Source organism: Coffea arabica, chromosome 11c (genome assembly GCF_036785885.1).
Source record: "Coffea arabica cultivar ET-39 chromosome 11c, Coffea Arabica ET-39 HiFi, whole genome shotgun sequence".
In the NCBI taxonomy this organism is placed as follows: Eukaryota; Viridiplantae; Streptophyta; class Magnoliopsida; order Gentianales; family Rubiaceae; genus Coffea; species Coffea arabica.
The window spans coordinates 38,327,529-38,348,249 of record NC_092330.1 but is presented as its reverse complement, the minus strand read 5'-3'; the positions used below and the strand labels follow the sequence as shown (position 1 = coordinate 38,348,249).

General features: G+C 35.3%; 1 protein-coding gene and 1 long non-coding RNA gene across 3 annotated transcripts; one reads left to right on the top strand and one right to left on the bottom strand.

Moving 5' to 3' along the window:
• Positions 1 to 13,317: 13,317 nt before the first annotated feature.
• Positions 13,318 to 14,481, top strand: LOC140016936 (uncharacterized). Of its 2 annotated transcripts, none has more exons than XR_011823227.1 (2): positions 13,318 to 13,897; positions 14,138 to 14,481. It is a non-coding gene; the product is annotated as an uncharacterized lncRNA (long non-coding RNA). The 2 variants fall into 2 exon arrangements; XR_011823226.1 differs by lacking the exon at positions 13,318 to 13,897 and adding an exon at positions 13,905 to 14,063.
• Positions 14,482 to 15,887: 1,406 nt separating this feature from the next.
• On the bottom strand, positions 15,888 to 19,380 carry LOC113715805 (nuclear intron maturase 2, mitochondrial-like). Its single transcript, XM_072070989.1, has 2 exons — positions 16,791 to 19,380; positions 15,888 to 16,118 (listed from the first exon to the last, which is right to left on the bottom strand). The coding sequence occupies exon 1, from the start codon at positions 19,001 to 19,003 to the stop codon at positions 16,820 to 16,822; it is 2,184 nt and encodes a 727-aa protein (XP_071927090.1). The 5' UTR covers positions 19,004 to 19,380; the 3' UTR covers positions 15,888 to 16,118; positions 16,791 to 16,819.
• Between the last annotated feature and the right edge of the window lie 1,341 nt (positions 19,381 to 20,721).

The following is a 20,721-nucleotide window of genomic DNA, read 5'->3' as shown; positions in this document are numbered from 1 at the left end:
GAAGAAACAAAGAGAAATCCGGAGTCTGGAGCCAACTATGGGGCCTCAATACTAAGCAACACAGTAAAACACCTGTTGTGGAAGTGTCTTCACTTTATCTTTCCCACTAAAGAGGAGATTTTTAGGGGCACCGACGAAGGAGACCCGGTGTGTAAAAGTTGTGGTGAAGCATCTGAAACACTAGAACTTACCTTCCTCTGGTGTAAAGTTAGAGAGTTTGCTTGGATTACGTGTCCCACCTTATGGGGTTGGCATTATTGAGTATAGATGGAACTTTTGGTTATGGTAGGAATCATTGCAAGAAGCAAGATCAAGAGTCGATGGAAAAGATCACATTGAGCTCCCTACCTTCTTTGGCAGTTGCGGAAAGCAACAAACGAATGCTCTTTCAAACATGAGCAAAAAGACAAACACCAAATTTTGCAAAAATGCTTTTGTACTGATGTGGATAACTGGATTAATTCAAAGAGGCAGGGAGGCTTGCAAACAATGTTGCAGAAGACCACAATTTTATGGAAGATAGACAGGGTACTAGCTGGATTACAAGAGCAACATGCCACTGTAATGTATATGGATGCAACTATGAACCAGAACAGCACCAAAGCTGGGATAGGAATTGTTGCAAAAGAATGTAATGGCAACATTATCACAACTTAGTCCATACCATGTAGATGTAATGGCGATGCAGCAATATTGGAAGCTCTATCCATCCATACTATCTTGGGTAAAGCCATTGAGGAAGATATGACATTTATACTGATTTCGGTGGGTTGTAAATTGAGTAAATTGTCCAACTGGCCCTCAAACTATTGCTTTTGCACGTTTTTGGCCCATCATCTATTTTATCTAATAAAACTCCTAAACAAGTCGGTATGTATGAATTTGGCTCTTCCATCCAAAAAATCCATTTGAGCTCACGGCACAAGGGATAATTTTGTCCTTTCATAAAAAATAAACCTGGGGGAACAGATAAAAAAAAATCACCCAACCAACCCTCAAACTATTGATTTTGTATGTTTTCAACCCTGCAAAGCAAATGAAGAGCAAAGCAAATGAAGCATGTCAAGAAGTAAACCAACCCCTTGGACTGCTACAAAAAACACCATTGAATTCCAAAGTAGCGCGATCTAATTCAAAAACTTCACCAAAAGAGAGAGGAAGGGAGGGAGGGGTAGGTGGTCTGTGCAATGTTCTAGTTTCCTCTTGTAGGAAGCTGAATGATAGAAGTGAAGCTGAACAGTACTTGCGTGGCTCTTTTGCATGTATCTTAGACTATATTGTTGGGTTTCTTCTACCTTTTTGCCATGTTGGTCCAATAATTCTTCAACTTCAATGATGATTCACTTGTAATTTAAGATTCTCAGTCTATTTGATTTTAATACTTATTTTTCCGCAGTTTTTGGGAGGGGGTTGGAATGGAGTTGTAGGAATTGGTGGTTTCACAATTAAATAAACTAAAGATTTCTCCTTGAGCCCTAATCTATCTGTTTCTGTTAACCAAAGATCGTCGAAAGAATCTGAAATTGGATTTGACATTTATAGAGAGGCAATGATCCATGGTCTGTGCTGGTTGGATAGGGATGGATAGATGGCTATTATTTTCGTTGATGGGAGAATTACTGTCTAGTTATCTGATTGTGGTTGCTTATTAGGTTTGGTTCAGCAGCTTTGCAGCTGTCATGGGAAATCTATGCATAGTTTGACACAAATGCAATGTTTTGGATGGGTCATTTCTTAGTGTGACACATCCTTCACTTCTTGAACATCTAATCTATTGCTCAATTTCCATTGCTGCTTGTTTCAATTTTATGATGATCTTTTTACTTTTCCCTTGATAAATAGCAATTTTGACTTGCCTCTTATTTTGCCATTCACGTGCTTTCACATAAGTAAAATTTGCTAAGCCAGATTATTTATCACAAAAACTTATTTGCTAACCATATGGAATATGATTAATCTCACGATTAATGTGCTAATTTGGTGAAGCAACATTCCACAAGTTGGCCTAATATGAGGATTTTAAATAGCAAATGCATAATTGACGTGTGAAATCTTGATAGGAATGGAGAAAAGCTCTTGTATGTATGCTTTCTTTTTTTTTAACTTTTTATTTTATTCAAATCTTGTGTTCTTATGTATTTTTGTCGATTACACCAATGCTAGGCTTGCATCAACTATTTTCAGGGCTTCCTTTTCTAGGAGAGGAAAAGCTATGGTTCCTAATACCACCTGTTAATTTTTTACTGGGTATTTATTTCTCTTCTTTCATAACACACATTTTTAATTCAACTGTACCACATACTATTTTGTTGAAGACTAAATTTTATCTGTGTTTTAGGGTCCTAGAAGGCTCGAAATCTTTTGGTAACTAAATGATAGATAATCCATCTTCTTAGTTCTTCTCTGCTATGACTTACAAATTAAATATGCTTTTTAGCCCCTTCACTTTCTAGTGCAAAATAGTTGGCATTCTCATTCTTCATCTTAAAATAGAAGAATCTGAAACTAAGGTGGTCGAAGGCACAGCTTAGTTGGGTTGCATCCTATGTGCTGCTTACTTTCTTGGGTGTTTGTAGGTTAACTTCAACTTGTGTTTTTTCAGGATTGAGCTTGCAGAAGTGCTAGGGATTTTAGTGGACTGATGCTCTGCTTGAAGATAATGTTATCAGTTATTATTTTTTGGGAAGCTAACTTATCTTGGTGGCCTTTGAATGAATGATAAGACATTCGGATTAAATAAGCTATATGGTCTTTTTCTCCCCTATGTGCACAGACCTTAAATCTATTGTCTATCTACTAAATTTTAGTCCTTGCAATTTTCCTTTTTTGTTCTGTAGGATGAGTGGAGATCAAATGGGCTTTTGGGCCAACGTGAAGAGCATGTCACCAGGTATGTAATTTCAAAATTTTTTTTTCTTTTGATTTTGTCTCCTTTTCATGGTTCATTTCTTTGATGCAAATGAATATTGGATGACCTCTATGTCTGCATACATAGTTGCTGGAAGTTATTATTTGGGGTGAATGGTATCTCTATGGAGCAATATCTTTTTTATTTTTATTTTTGGATTAGGTTTAACTCTTCTTTTGGTCTAATCATGTTCTCTCACTTTGATTTTCATTTGTTTTTGCCTACAAGTATGAGTTAGCTCTCTTGTTCCCTTACTTTCCCGACTTTAAAAAATTTTTTCTTTCTCCTCCCCACTCTCCCTTCCAAAAAAGTCTGCTTGGTCGCCCGCGAATTACTAACCTTGCTAAATTATCTCTCTACAGGAAGTCACTTAAGAAATAAATGGGATCAAATGACAATCTTTTGGTGCTATGGTTTAATTGCAAAATTGGGTTGCTGTTTCTGTTTAACTAATAGCTTACTACTAGCTTAAGGTTTAAATGTAAATTCAAATTTAGCTCAACTGGACTCACATTTTTATAGCTCATATTCGACTTACAACTAGCCTATATTAGTTGATCTAGAAAGAGTTTCATTTGGATATATAAAATAGAATTTGATTTGGTAAGGATGGCCTTTGTCTATCCAAATGGCTTGCTTGCAAGCTATGTCATGTCATTGGGTTCAAGACCAACTAATATCAAGTAGTCATTTGGATTGAGATAAAATTTCTTGTGTAATATTCTACTATATAAATTTTAGCATTATGACAAACAAAACACTCCAAATGACTTTGGAACTTTTTTTATACACAAAAGATTTTAAAACCTTTTTCGGCTATTAATTCAAGAGACTTTCTACAAGGGATGAGAAGAAAGAAAAATTTTAAAAGTTGAATAGAAGACTATTATATTCTAATATTAATTTAAGGACTCATCAAGCAAACACGAGCAATTCACCGTCCACATAATTGGGCAACAAAAGTTGGGCCCTTCCCCCTTAACAGATATAAAATGCTTCAGAACATTAGGCTTTTGAGCCAACAAAACACTAATCCGGAATAGATCAAAGCTTACGTTAATATTAATAGCATCCGAACAGAAAATAAGAAGAAAGATTTGAGAAGAAGTCAGACCCATGATGGCAATAAAGCAGCTGGGGTAGGTTCCCCTTTCTTCCCGTCATCTTTTTCTTCTTTCTTTTTTTTTTTTGATTTTCCTGTAATATATCTAAAAAGTTTTCATTTGGTTAATTGTGCAGAAGGATAACTTATAGGGCTTTTTCAACCGTTGCAAAGGTAGTTGGAAGTGAAGGGATGCCTACGAAGAAGTATGTCGATTATTTACCCTATTTTTAATGATATTCTTTAAGTTAATCACAAACCCCAATTTTAACATGTAGCTCTTATCTTATCCTCCAAAGGTGATTAATATGTGCATGCACATAAGTTGCTGATGCTTAAGTGAATTGGATAGTCTAAATCTCTCTTCTCCTTACTATATTTTTAGGTTTCGTTTGATTAGAACTGAATTTGAATCCTGAATGAATTCTGAAATCTGAATACTGAAACAATTAATTTGCTGAATTTTAAGTACTGAAAAGAAATATATGAATGTCTGAATTTTAATGCTAAACCTATTTATACTATTTGATAAACATATATAATTGAATGCTTAATAAGCTAAATTGCATGGTTTTGCCCTTCTATCTTTTCATCCATAAAAATAGATCCTATGAAATAATTAGCTTAAAATTGTTAGATATGAAAATGACAATAATTATTTTTAAATCAAAATTAAAATAAATGATGAAATATATTATGGAAAAAACAAATTTGAGTTTGGTGAATACGGGAGGAGCAGATAAAAAAAGTGAAAGGAAAAAAATGAAAATCATGAAAGAGTAGAAAAATGGAAAACGATAAAATTATGACAGAGTAAAAAGATGTGAGGAGTATGACATAACTATGAAAGTCATCCATTAAGGAAAAAAAAGAAGTATAAAACCATTAGATAGAAAATATTAGATTATTTAATTAGATAAGGATTTTGAACATTGTTAACAAACAAGGGTAGATTTGACAGATAAGATAAGATAGTTGAAGAAAATCTATTGATTCTAATCAGAATTAAGCATTCAGTTATGATTCTTATGCTCAAAAAAATATACACAAGTTAATCACCCTTAACAAGTTTAACAGATGAATTTTTATTTATCAAACATCTAAAACTTCTGAATGTCTAAAAATGTTTAGTTTTAGCACTTTTTTATGTTATTAAACAAACTCTTAGTTTGTGATAGAAAGAGTATTAACCAGAACGGAAAATGTAAGTCATTATTTAAGGTCTTGATAATATACCACTTTTAAGAAGTTCAATTTTAGTAACTATCCTACCCACACTCACACACTAACTCACCATCTATACTTAATTTAGGTAAAACTTAGTTAGTCAAGGGATAATGGGTACGACTAACTTATCCACTCATCTCCTGAAATTTATCTTGTAAGTAAAATTTACCCTATTTTACTTTTATCCTTAGTGAATAAAATTTATAAGGATTTTTCAAACGGGTGGCCCTATTATTGCAGTCGTCCTTAAAGCTGTAGCCCATAATTTGTACAATTATATGGAATTATACCTCAGCAAATCAATCAATTGATGCCTCTATTATTGTAGTCATCCCTAAAGCTGTAGTTCATACTTCGTACGAATATATGTAATTATCCACTAACAGTCTATGCACTTCAAGGAGGGTGGAGGCAAGGAACAAAAAATAAAAATTTACCGACATATGTATTATGTATTTAAATAACTAGGGGGAAGTGCCTGCGCATCACTCGGGTGTTTGATGCCGGTGTTTACAGAAGTAATTTGAGAAGAAATAGTCATGAAAATGACAATTCAAGTTTGAAATTATGCATGTCAAAAGAAAAAACAAGCAAAGTGTATCATATAACCTATCTCGCATCTTAAAGAATCAGTTAATAAAGAATCTGTGACATCACAAAATACAATATCCTCCCACTTCCAAAAAATGTTTTCATTTTCAACAGAAACAAACTCGTAATTTAATTTAAACTTGGGTTAAAAAACCAAAGTTTAAACTTGTCAATTCTCTATCTTATAAACTTGACATTTATCAGATGCCATGTGATCTCCTTTTAGCTCAAGTAAATAATCAGTCTAAAGGTGAAGAAATAATTTAGAAATGGAGGAATAGTTATGCTCTCAAGGTAAACTGAATTGTATATATCAGGTAAAGAGAATAATATTAGTGAAGATGGAGATCTGATACTCGATGGCAATTCAATCGTTGAGAACTTTAGCATCTTGTGATGTCTTCTTTGTGTTTTATATCTCAGTGTTATCTTTAATCATCATGCATTTAAAAGATTGCAAGTAATTTTATTAACTTTATATCGGTTATATTTGTGATTCATTTTTTGACTGGATTCTATAAACCTGGTAACAAGGATAATACTACTGAAGCAGAGGCCAAGAAAAGGGAATCTTGAGGCCAAGATATAAGGACAGAGCAATGGCAGCCAAGACACTTAACAGTGGCTGCAAATGATTGGGTGTCAACAAGATGTGTATCAGGGTAGTAAGCCAAAGGTATTAGTAGTAGCCTTGATCAGCTTGCATTTGACAGATTAGTGCATGTAAGTCCAATATTGTTTTTTTTTCATTATAGATTAAATTCAACAAGATATTAGCAAGTGCAGCAGAGGTTCTGATACTTGATAGCAGTTTAGTTATCGTGAACCTTTATAGCAATTTCGAAATTGTAATTCAACATAAAAATTTGTTCTTATACAATATAAAATAAAGCACTCATTTAGCAGTGATTGAAGTGAACACTTCACACTCAAATCAGCAATAAACGATATAATCAAACAATTCACAAAGCTTTACAATCAAACTCAGTGACAGTCATTCGTACATAATGCAGAAAGACAGAGCACCACAGAAAGCTAACCTTATTCCATAATCCTCACCGAGAGCTCTCTTTTGCTGTTGTTCAAAACCTATAACATTATAAGCAAACCAGTCAAATTACAGAGGGCAATCGAATTTGTACAAAAATCTCTTTCTTGCAGCTAAAGTACATGATAAGAGTCTCTAATTGTAGGAACTAAGCATGCACCGACAAAATTAAGGGAGGAACTGAAAAAATTTAAGGGGGGGAGGGAATCTAACCTCAAGCTAAACCACCAAGAGTAGCTACGATTAAGGAACATTCTAAGATGCTTAGCATAAAGCCAGGAATAAATATCCCAATCCTAGAATGTGAAAAGGGAGAAACTAATACTCAGCCGTTTAGGCATTAACATACCAACATTTTGGCTATTTAATTGAGGCGTAATAAATGACAAAAAATTGGGTAATTTCAGAGCTGAGCTCGGATGAAAGGGGAAACAATGAGGCAGATCATTTTAGACAAAAGCAAAAAGGGAAAATTTAATCCCTGAAACTGAAAGGGGATAAACTGAACCATGTTAGTGGCTGTTAAATTCATATATAAATGACAGAGAAATAGGTTCCAACCAAAGCTTTAACATTGATGAGAGTTCAGTGACCATTCACTTTTTTTTTTTTCGGCAACGATGGATGTTGTATAACCTACTCTAGCCTAGTCTAAGGAAAGGGGCAGAGGGATGGTCAACTAAGACCAGCCATATATTGTGGCCAAATTTTGGGAGGCAGGGGTTGATCCCCTGACCTCCAGCATCACCATTATGGTGATGACTACTGGACCAATTGGCCAGTGGCTTCAACGACCATTCACACGTTTCAGACAAAGCAACATTCTCAAATGGTTATCTGTATCTCAAAAGTCACATTGTTGTTAACTAAGGGACATTCTAGTAATTATACTAACACACAAGCATATATGTGCTGTACAAAATGCATAAACGGTTCCACACTAATTACACATTTCCTAAATACCCAGATGTCTCATCAATCAGAAAATTAAATGTATAAAAATGACGTCATTTTGGTAAACATACCTAAAGAAATGCTTCCTTCACTTGTACCTAAAGCTTTTAAAATAATACACAACATTTCACATTCCTAAAAAGCCCCTACCCATGCGGTTGAAATTCAACCCACTCTTTGATCAAAACTCAATCTTATATAGTATAAGGATTAGTAACACATGAGGACATTAAACAAAAAAAAAAAAAAAACTATTGATGTCTTACAATTCATTAAAGTATGAAATTTTTGTTATGCACTAGAGAGTGAACTACAACTGGAAATTGCAGAAGCAGTTTGATCTCGTCATTTTTGTCTAACATTTTGTTGTTTCTGAATTTTGATGTATAAATTGCTCATGTAGGCTTGTTTCATCAGTATAGTGATGTTCTTTATCTTGGAATAACAATATCGGAGCTTACCAAAAGGAAAAAAAATCTATAAAATGCTTTTTTATTTGTGGTCATTGTTAAATCGACGGATTATATGTCCTTGTTTGTTTTGTTAACAATTGTAATCAAATTGCTTATTAACACGTGTATGAACTTCTAGGAATTAGTGTGAGTAAAAACAACATTTTTTTTATAATATCCAATACCTATAAAAAAATTTCTTTTGAGTCAATTGGGGACACATCTACAAATTCATGAGATGAAAACGAATTTTCCTAAAAAGGCAAATGACATTTGCACTTCAAAACAATCCTTGCCACTTAATATTCTTCATGTAATAAAACATTATACTAGAGTGCCAAAAGCTGCTCTTAAAGGGCTAATATCACTTATCGTAGAGAATTTCACACCTAATCTAACATTTCCTTTTAGTGATTCGCCAATCTTTTCAAGGCAGACCTATAGTTGGATTGTAATTGTCTAATAAAAATTTTTACGTTTTTCATAAATATATTTTTCAATCACCTTTATAGTTTACATGCATTAAATCTTTACATTATATTTTTATATAAAGCTCTAAAAAAAAAAGCAATCCAAACAGGTTGCTTCACATTTTTCTATGAAAAATTAAAGAAATAGCAATCCAAGGCATGAAGTCTTTTGGGTGTGCAAATGGCTCTGCCCCAAAAACACTCCTCTTTACTGAACTTTGAGACAGACATTTGGATCAGGCCAATGTCCTTTTGGGCTGGAGTCTGTTCATCAAATCAGACATTTGGATCATTACGTTCTTATCAAATTGGATCTACGTGTAAATGGGACATGTAAGCCTTATGCAGCCGCATGAATTCAGGACCAATTAGCTATGGCCATAATGCAGGAAACAGTAGCCCAAAATTTTACATAAATTGATTTGGACATTTGGATCCTTTCTTTTTTTTTTTTTGAAGAATCTACTGGTCTTGTTTTAATGTCCATCAACAATATTGATGTATTTGGGTATAGTATAATTATAACATCCATTTTTGTCTATTATACACTTCAAATTTAGTCATCTGTAAATCTAATTTTTTTTATTATCATCCAAATATAAATCTAAAGTCTTTATGTCAATCTAAAATGTCCCTCTTTTTTCTTTCGAGATTTGTTGAGAAACGACTTTAAAAAAGAACTGCTGATAGCAATTTCAAAGTCTTGTATGGGGAACGAGAAATTGAAAATTTTCCTTCTAAGGTTTCTAGGCGATTTTTTTTTTTTTTTTTGGAAGAAGTTTCTTGGGGGTTTGAAGACTAAGGTGAATACTGGGTAGGTAACATATGACTCCAAAAAAAAAAAAAAAATGATGCGAGCTAGAAGTAACCTGCCAGTGCAAATTCCTTAGGTCCATGTCTTATTTCGATGGCAGTATGCTTTAGTGGTACGTAAAACATTTGACAAAAATTCACCCTTGTCCTTTTTATATATTTTTTCCACATCCTTGTAGCCTAGAGTTTTTTTTTTTTTTTTTTTTGTTGAAAAAAATCAAGTCACAACCAACCAAAAAGAATTCTACTGTCAATGAGATTTTTGTAGCATTGTGTTATCAGCCAAGTTCTTTATAATGCCTTTGTTCTACAAACATATTTAACAATGTCTAGTTTTAGCAAGTTCCTCTAGGGCACGGCACTCAATTTCAAAATTTTGCTTTGAAATCTGTTTCTAGGAACATGCTTCCATCGTCACATGAAAATTCCCATGTCTCTCAATCTTAATTTGTAAACCTTGAGCTGAAATTTGCTCAAAATTGAATGAACAAAGTGGCTGGCTCCTCACAACACATGGGCAGACCACAGAAAAATGAGAGGATCATGTCAACAATTAATGCAGAAATATTATGCAGTGTAAAGTTGATATTGAATATTTTTATGCAAATGATAGGCTGTCCAATATTCTTATGTTCCATCTATCTTTGTACATAACGGTGACTTTATCGTCTTTGTAAGGAATAAGGTTCCTTTAGGAAGTAGCTTTTATCATTTTACAAGTAATATTGCCTGTCCACATATTATTACATGCTTCGATCTCATAGTATATATAATATGGTTGGAAAAGAAGTCGAGGAAAGGTCATCCCACATGCAGCATAGAAGTATAGAACCAACACCTTGACTTCTAACATCTTGAAAATAAAAAGCAGGGAATTTTACGATGAAATAAATGCTTATTTTTTAGAGTAAATCTTTCCTACATTGACGGTGTATACACTATCATCGTTGAATTTATGATACACGTGTAAAAGTTGAATTTTAAATTCAAATTTTGCATAGTTGTCAATCATCCAACGCTGATAGTGTATACACTGTCAGTGTAGAAAAGATTAATCATAATATTTATGGGATTGTTTAGGACGTGTTGAGTTCAATGAAGAGCCGGTCTAAACCATGGTAGAAACCATTTTTCCATCAAAGTTGTGTCATTTTTTATTGAGAATCTCGTGTGTATTCTTTGATCATTTTACCAACCCCTTTTTTGGAAGAAATAAAAGAACAAGAGCATCTTATACATTAGAGGAGACAACCATTCTTTTTAGAGTAACATATATACATGTAGTATTATTATGTAGTTTATAAAAAGCTAACAATTATTGAGAGTTTGAGCATGCAATTATATGATATTAGTACCATAAAGCTACAAGATGAGGCTTCTAAATACCTAAACCATGGGGCCCTAAATTGGACCCTCCACATGCAATGTGATATTTGTCTTGTAGATTAAGCCAATACCAAATATACATATCTAGATGAGACAGTCCATGTCACACTCCTATTTGCTTAATGTCTAACCCCAATTACTAAACATATGACCTTTATTTTTCTGTCTTTGGTGACTTTCATGCACCTAGAAGCGTAAGCAATCCGCTCTTCAAGACTTCATCATCATTCATTTTCTTTCTTTCTTTCTACCTTCTTCTTCTTTCTACACCAAGAATAGTCACCAATCACTACACCGACCATCAATTTTAGTCATCAAAACCAATCAGCTAAAAAACATTATCAAGCCCCATCAAGGTCAGTTTAATTTCCAGTGGCTAGCTAGCCAGGATCAAAATGTTGCGGTTGGCAGTAATTTTGGTCATTTTTGCTCTAGCAGTTCCAATTAATGGACAGGCTCCAGGGAGCCCTGATGAAGGAAACAAGTGTGGAGGCTGTCCTTGCAACAATCCATGTCCCGTGCCTTCACCGCCACCGCCGCCGCCGACACTGCCTCCACCCCCTCCGGCGCTGCCTCCGCCACCACCGCCTCCCAAGAAGCCGCCTACTCCAGCCTGCCCTCCTCCCCCTGGTTCATCAGGCTGGCCCGTTGTGCCCACTCCACCTTCTCAGTACATATATGTAACAGGTCCACCAGGGAATTTATATCCTGTTGATGCTAATTTTTCGAGGGCTGCCCGGAGCTTCACTGTTGGATTGCCATTTATATTGCTGGCTGGAAGCATACTTCAGCTAGCTTTGTGGTGAAGATATATGATCAAATTGTTGTAGGATTCAGAATTTCCAGGTGAAGATTCTAAGCAGATGCAGTTCATGAGGCAGAGATTCGGATTCTAATGACGAAGACTTTTATGGATGAGAAATGTTTGTGATCCTTTAGACCATTGCTAGCTTTACCTTAGCTATCTTCAAATGTGTAATAATCCTTGCCCTTTTCTTTTGCGATGGTGAGAAATTATTGAAATGTCACGAATAACCCTGTTCTTTATGATTGATTTCATATGGGCTGATAATCTGATCAAAGTTTATTATGTTATCCCCTCATTTTTCTTTGTTTTCTTGGACATTATTTTCCTTAATTTTGTTCCATTGCAAGTTAATCTTTTCTTTTCTTCTTCTTCTTCTTCTTTTTTTTTTTTTTTTTTTTTTGTGGGAGGGATGAGATCAGTCAATACATTTATATTGACTTGAGGAAATGCTAGTCATGTTCTGATTATTTATTTTTGTTTCTTTTCCATCAATAGCATTAGGTATATACCCAATTTATAGGCTACGTTATGCATAAGATGCGTAGCGTAAGTGCAATGTTTGCTACCAGAAAATGAAGGTAACCAACATCCAATACGTTTTTGGTATAGAAACAGACCAATACAAAGGGAAATAACAGAGTGCATAATTGCCGTCAAGTCTCAAATTTATTGATGATAGATCGTTATCATTACATGTAAGAGCCAAGTTTTAGTTGAGCACTCAAGACTTAATAATGAAAGCAACATATTATCCACCAGCTTGCATTTCCACTGGCGTCTCAATAGAAAAGTTAAGCTCCTTTCGCTTTTGGGTCCACTATTATTCAATTACTTAGGGTCCTCCTATGCTATATCAATTAGTTGATAACCTTTAGTTTAAGTTCGATTTATTACATTTCTTGTTTCTCGTGTTCGTTTCCTTGCATTGATGGGAAATTCTATCGTTCCTTTTGGATATCATATTCATGATTGTAATTCAATAAACTCTCGTCACATCATTCAATAACAATTTCAATACCTCTTTTTATAGATATCCAACAGTGAATTAATACGTAACGATGAGACGTACAAAAGGTATTATAGAACTTCCCAGTACGGAGATCTAGTATTAAATACAAAAATTTGTCTTATACTACTATTATCAACTCACCAACTTCTTCTTCAAAGTTCAAAGAAATGAGATAACCTTGAAGCTTTTTTGAAACTAATTGAACACGTAATCTAGGCTGCTTGAAAACAGTGGAGATTTTGGACGGTTGGAGAGCAATGAAGAATTGGTCAATAGCGATACCAGATTCAAATGGAAAAGTCAGATTGAGAGACGCTCATATTGTGGAATTTTCTTCATCACAGTGACCTACAATAATTTGACAACCTTCTCTATATATAGAGGTGACAGCTGTTTGGGCTGAATAATAATTCTTGTGACTATGATTTGACTAGAATATGGTAACGGATTGTTTCAGATTAATCAAAAAATGTAGCAGAGAATAAAATAAAGAAAATGATTTGAAAAAATAAAGATAACGTTACATTGGACTTGTTCTAGACTGGGGAAAATTTCACATGATCATTCCTCTGATGTAACAAAGAGACCTTGCATACAAAAGAATACAGCAACAACAGGCTCTTGTAACTGACTCGTTGGTAAGATAAATATGATGGGAATATTCATATTTGCAGCCTTTCTAAAAAGGAAGCAAAGCTACAATCCCTTTGATGTACAAAAAAAAGAAAAAAAGGTCCCCATACCCATACTTAAAGCTTAGCAATTTTATGCCAAAGTTTCATGTCACCGTCCACAAGGTTCCTTTCCTTGTGACAGAGAATTTGCTCGCTCTTTCTTGAGGAGAATATTAATGGTCCCATGAAAAAAAACCAAGGCGACTGGGCATTCCCAAATTTATCCTGTGGGGAAATGTAAGAAGGTTCCAAAAGAAAACCTCTTTACCATCTGATTTTTCTGTCAGAGTTTGTCAGTGCGTAGAAAGCAGTAGCGATATCAACATTGGAAACGAGAACCTGGGACCCAAATTTGACACCAAGATGGGACTCCACCATTGCTTCTCCTTCATGTGTCAAACCACCATTTGTTTGTTGGGTTATTACTCATCCGTTGATCCGTCAGCATCGCGCTGGTAGTTTTCTAAGCCTACCAATTTATTTCAACCTTGTATGGTTTGGCACCTCATGATTTCGTTGATTATTATCCAAACTTCTTGTCTTGGAAGCAAATCGATATGGGGTTGATGTAGCTAATTAACAACAACTAATCTTCGAGTTGATTTGATCTTAAACGAATCGGTAGTTGTTACTTGTAATTATGTTACAGTTTCTTTCTTACATGCGGGACCCTAATTGTTAAATTTATCTCACAGGAAAAAGGCAAAGAATGATGATTCCAACTTTTTCTGCCATGTGGAGGAAGCCCAATTGAAAGGAGTAAAGAACAGGCAAAAGGTGTTTTTATGTTCAAATGGTTTTAGTTAGTAGTCAGTGTAGTTACTCTCTCTCTCTCGATTGATAGAGAGGACATTTTTGATGTTTTGCTATTTCTAGCTGAAGATAACCTACCTACAATCATTTTGTTCTTGGGTAGAGTAAAACACACCAAAAAGGAAGCAGGCTAAGAAAGAAAGAAGCTCCCATCATACAACAGGATGAAATTTTCTGCCAGACAATAATACTCTATTGCGTGCTCTTTTAATTTTCCCTTCTACAAGCACAATTGGCACATCTATATATATATATATATGTATATAGCATCGCTTCTTTGGTTAACGTGTAAGTGATGTAAAGCAACTTTACAACTACTAATTTACACTCCATTTTGAAATCTTTGAATGCATCCAGGATGGATGGATTGATTCTCAAGGGCAGAGGGGCTGTCCACCCAGTGATTTCTGACTAAATTGTTTGGATGGTAGATTATTTAGAATAATTTTTTGAAAGTACCACTTTTTTTTTTTTTTATGTGATGTATATGAGATATTAAAAAAATGTGTTGTTGAGGCAAGCAGATAAATTTTTTTGCTAATAATTCACTAACCAAACAAACCTACTAAAAATCAGTAATCTCGTCTTAAACAGGCTTTGTGTAAGCACTTGAAATGCTCATCCTAGTATAGATATAGACATTGTAAATGAGGGAAAACATCACAGCAGCAAATGCAAGAATCTCAAGGGTATAGACCCGTCATAATGCAATTGCACATGAGAAGAAGAACATGACTATGTACGAACCCATGTTTGATTTGTCTAATGATATACTGTGGATTATAGTTATTAAACCAGGCCGGTCATCAACCTCGCAAGGAGACCGCCTCGATAATTATACTGTGGATCATAGTGGTTCAACCGCAGATCAAACCAATGATATATTTGAGTTTTTAATCAAATTGGTGGTTGAATTGGCATGGTTTTCATTTTTTACAGTTGAACCAACGGATGATTGACTTTTCAAACGATTTCTCTCTTATCCGATCTAATTATCAACTCAATCCGATTAAGTGACTTGTTTGTCGGTCAATGTAATCGGACTGGTTCAAAGGTCGACCAGATGAACCGTCAAACTGGTCCAAGTTTAATAACCATGCTTTGAAGTGACCAGAATTGAAACTTCTTTGCCCTTTAAAGGTTGCTAAATTGTCCAATCTTGGATCATTTCTTTTGTATTTTACTAGCAATTTGGTGGTTGCGTGAAGAGTTTTGTAAGATAAAGAAAACAAGGATTTGGCTTGCCAACTACGTGCGTTGAACCAGAACGTTTTGCGCCTTCCTTGTTGGCACCGTTCTCCTCGTGTACTTCCCATACGAAGACACGTTGAGCCGATTAGATCCAAATTTTGACGATCTCCAGAAAATAAAAGCACGAATCCAGCAACTACCCTTAGAAGACCCAAAATACGGATTTCATATACAAAGCTGTAACCTAAAAATTAACAATTCAAAAAAAAAAAAGGGATTAATTTTATGTACACTGACAGACAGTGTATTCACTATTATGTTTGGATGAATATCACATATGTTGAATTTGAATTTCAAATCTAAATTTTATATATGTGTCATTCATCTAATCATGATGATATATATATACCTGACAGTGTATATAAAATTACCCGAAAAAAAAAAAAAAAGCATATGGAGCCTTTATTTTCATATGAAACTCAAAAGTAACAAGTGTGCGCTTCAGCGTCTTCATTGTTATCTTCTACTTCTCCCTAATATAAACTTGCACGGTCCTTGTCATCAAGGGAGTGTCCTATACATCAGGCCAGGGATGCAACAGGATATCACAAGCTTAATGAGAGGACCACTCCAAAGTCACCTAGCATCATGTACACACACCACGACAGTCTCCTTCGTCCACAAAAGAAACAGAAAGATACACGAGAGATATAATAGTTAAATGGTGGCAAAACACTCAAGATTCCAGCATAAAGAGCAAACCATGGCATGGCATTCAATAATTTTACCACTTGATTGCTTCAAAACAAAAGTGTCAAAACAAACTCAGAAATGAAAAGAAAATAATAATCTAATTCCCTATGGAAACAATTGCACGGAAAGTGGAATAAAAGAATCCCAAACCAAAGGCTGACAAAAGGCAGCATCTACATATGTTTCACAGCCCAAAAGAACACACAACCAAGAAATGATTCGAGAACGAGAACCAAGCATTGAGCTTTTTGGAGTATATGGGTTTCGGTTGGGGTGGGGGTGGGGTGGAGAGGGGGCGGGAAGAGGGCAGCCAGAAGTTGCTTCTTGTAGATGCCCAGCTGACTGAGTTCACAATATACACAGGCATCATATACATGTCTAGGCTTGAAGAAAACCAAAAGGGAAAATAAATCAGAGAAAGTCTTAGCAATTAAATTTTTGTGAATTTGTGTGTTAGATTATATGTAACAAAAAAATACAAGCTATTCTATGCCTTCTGTATTGAAGCCGAGGTAATCATTGTACTTCATAAGAGAAATCCAGTTATCATCTTTAACAGAAATTTTCTGCTACAAGAGAAAGAACAATAACCTTCAAGATCACAGAACTCTGACATTTCTTTACATTTGAGCAGCAGGTATGCTTTCTTCATTGTCTAATTCGGCTGAGTTTCTTTCATCATTACTATCCTCATTTGAGCTGCACAACAGTCTATTGTCCCTTGGGGTGATGATTGAAAGCTGATCCATGGGAATAGCATTTCTCTTGTAGTTCCAGACAAGCATTGAGATATAATCTTGAGGTGAAATTAGTCCATGCTCTCCAAGGCACCTACGCTGTTCCTCCAAGGTTCTTGGATCATCGAGCCATATATATTCAAGCAATGCCTTCTCATGGTCAGGCCGCCATCCAACTGGAAAAGGTGAATAGTCAGTCTCTGGCACAAGGGACATTCTGGTATACTGCAGCCCATCAATAGACTCTACAAGGCCCATTCTAAGCAAATTATGGTACTCTGGAGATTGTCCTTTCTTTTCTTTCAAAGGACGACTCAAATTTCTAGAACCAATCTTGTAGACCTTTGCTCGTGATCGAAGCTTGTATTTTGCAGCATAAAGCTTAGCAAGTGAACCCCTTATAATATAAGAGCAAAAGTTAACAATTTTCTTCCTATTGTCAGCATATCTGTACCACTCAACCATTGTGGACAATAACTTATTCATTTGAGCATTCGTGTGAGCTTGAGTGGCATGGAACATTCTAAAGCAAGGCTGAGGATCTGGATCTCTATCCCCCTTGAGAAAGCCTAACTTTCGAAACTGTTTAATAGATTGTTTCAGGCTAGCCGTAACAGACAACAACGTCCCAACACCCTTCTCACTAATGATCTTCCCCCCAGTTGCAGTGTATCGAAGAGTTGGATACACAACCCGACGGCATAATACATGGTCAAGAAACATAATACCTTTAGTAATGTGCTCGATGGGAAGATCCTCATTGTCCAGCTTCAGCATATACTTCTGATCACAAAACTCAATCAATTGCTTTCGCAGCGTTGCTGCATCTGCCCTAGGGCCCCTAACTCCGATGAGAATGTGACCACCATAACGGATGTAATCAATCTTTCGGGTCTTATCTGGACCACTCGTGGGAACAAACTCTGGCCAGGATGTATTTCCTTGTTCAACTTCTCCCTCTGGACTATTCCAAATCACATCACTTTTTGAAGGCCGATAGAACTCCTTAATCTTACCTTCCATCCATCTATCCAATTCATCAAGACAAACATTAGCCAACAATGGACTAAGGATACCACAATGCCCCCATGAAGGAACTTTCTCAGCCTCTTCAGGTGCAAACCCGAAAAAGGACTCCAACCAATATGGATCAGGCTTTGGCTCATCTTCAGCCAGCACTCTCTTCTTCTGATACTTCCTCCTCTTCTTTTTCTTTGGCTCCTCAACCTTACTAGTGATCACAGGTGTAGTCAAAGCAGCCTTTATTAGATCAATCACTTTCTTATCTCTAATATCCCTCATCAGAGCACTTATAACCAATCCAACCTTCATGCCATCCAACACTGTACTCAAATCCCCCTTTATATACCACAAATAACCAGCAAAGCTTCTCCTTATTACCCTAATCACCGTATGTGCCATCCTCCCTGGTCTAAATGCAAACGACTTCTGTGAAAACCTAGCCTCATAAACTGGCTCCAAAATTAAAAACAACACCTCCTGAACAATCCTATCCTGAAATGGAGCTGGCTGCGTGGTGGTCATAATAGCCCTGATTTTCCTCTTCGACAATGACTCGTAATCAGTCTTATCCCTAGGCGACTTGATGAAAAACTCTAACCTAGCGCCCCACTTAAACCTATTGTCCAGAACCGCATTCCTCAACGCCAACAAATCTTCAAGGGTAGCTCTTGTTATTGAGCTACGAGGCACATATGCCCCTGTTTCATCAGCAGCAACCTTTTGATAAGCCAACACCCACAACTCAAATCTCCTCAAATAATCACTCAAATTAGTTACCGTTTTTTCAGGTTCTCGAAAATTCTCAATCCACATTTGACTACAGACCGAAACCCCATCCTCCTTCATCAAGGAGGCCGGGTCATTCGGGTCCTGAACTCGCCTATTTTGCGTAAATGTGTACATAAATGCTCTAAATAATCCAAACCCATTATTTCTTCGGTCCCAATTTCCCAATTCAGTGAGTAATATAGTGCTTGTTCTGGGGCGCAAAATTGAGGTTCTTGTGAGCACCCTATGACTAAACAATTTAAACCGTCGATGCATTACAGAAAATCCCAATTCATGAAAAGGGGCAGTCTTTCCAATTCATTCCATCTTGAGAGAAAATTTGGATGATTTCTACAGCTAAAATTCCAGTAAAGAGAGAGTAGAACAGGGAGTTTTCGAATTCTTACCTGAAACAAGAAATTGACTGCAAATGGGCAGCCGCCGAGAAATTACAGCATCCAAACTCTTTGATTTAAGCATCAGAGAAACAGAAATTTGAAGGTAGAGTAAAGATAAGAATGAGGAAAAGCACAAGAGAGCTTAAACCCTACAATTGAATAAACCCTCGAGGGATCTGTATTTTCTTTTCCCTCTTTTTTCATTTTCAGTTTCATTTTTTTTAAATACTTTTCTTTTTCTTATTATAAAAGCGTTCTACAGCACAGCGATCTAACGTTGATTTAACTCGAAAGCGTGAACAGTTTAGGAACCCTTTAGAGATCAGATAGGCCACATGTGCACCATATGGTAAAATAAAAAAGCTTATAAACCTCACAAAAAATATATTTTCCTCACATTGCTCCCTTGTATATATAATTGAACCAAATCACTCTATCTGCTATTACAAATTTTCAATTAGTTATAATTGGGTGGAAAATCTCAATTTCTAGTTAAATGGGTCACATGCAACACACATGATTTTATAAAACAATCGAATTTATCGACCAGCTCTTACTTACCAAAATTTTTTATTACTTACTCTCGATAAAAATTTGTCTAAAACAATCTAATTGTTACCATATTATTAAAAATTCCAATTTTTTTTATAGTTTTTGGTTTATTATCGTAGTTTAAGTTTATGGCTATTTTACAACTACAAAATGCATTGAAAAAGTGTGATTGTTAAGTATATTGTACTTTTCCTCTTCTCTCTTTCCACTTCTCAAATTCCACTTTTCCCTTATTAAAAGATTTAAAAACAAAAACAAAATGTATATTGTGTTTTTTTTTATTTTATTAGTTCAGACGTTTTTACATAAATTAAGTGTAATTATCCAATTTTATTTTAACTTATTTTATTAACTCAAAAGTTTGTTCAAAACTTTCTTATGAAATTTTATAAAATATGTGAAGGGTAATTTAGTTAGTTCACGAAACCATATGCGCTGTACATAACAAATTCAGCCCCAAATTGGGTTGGCCAACACAATTATACATGATTGACAAAATTGTAATAGCATAACGGGTTGGATTTGTTCAATTAAACATTTAGAGGGGCAATGTGAAAATGAGGCATTTTTAAGAGACTTTATTGGAATTAAACCATAAATATTTAAAGAAATTAAAATCCTTTGTGGAAATAGAGGGGGCTGACCCTCAAAATTTTGGAAACTATTCCTTTTTTTTTTAATTCTTCAACAAATTAAAAATTTTCAGTTGTATCTCCAAAGATTATATTTCATTCTCCCAAATCTAATGAAAAGTCTGAAGTTGCCCTCCTAAAATGTATATTTATACAATTTTGTCCAGCCCAAGCCAAACTTTCATGTCGTCCCCACACTGAATTATAAACAAAATTTGATTAAGCTATACTTAAGCACTCAAGCCCAACTTGATTATCTACTCAAGTAACTTCATTTCATCCTCCATCGTGGTGAAGTTTTATTGATCTAATTACTTACTTATCAGCCTCAAGTGCATATTAACAGAAGAAGCTTTCAATTTGCCATTCCCCCCCCCCCCTCCTTGCATTAATGAAGAAATGGTTTGCGCAC

Bases quoted from the DNA above. Each gene is read 5' to 3' on its own strand.
- LOC113715805 (XM_072070989.1), bottom strand. From the start codon at position 19,003: ATGCATCGACGGTTTAAATTGTTTAGTCATAGGGTGCTCACAAGAACC.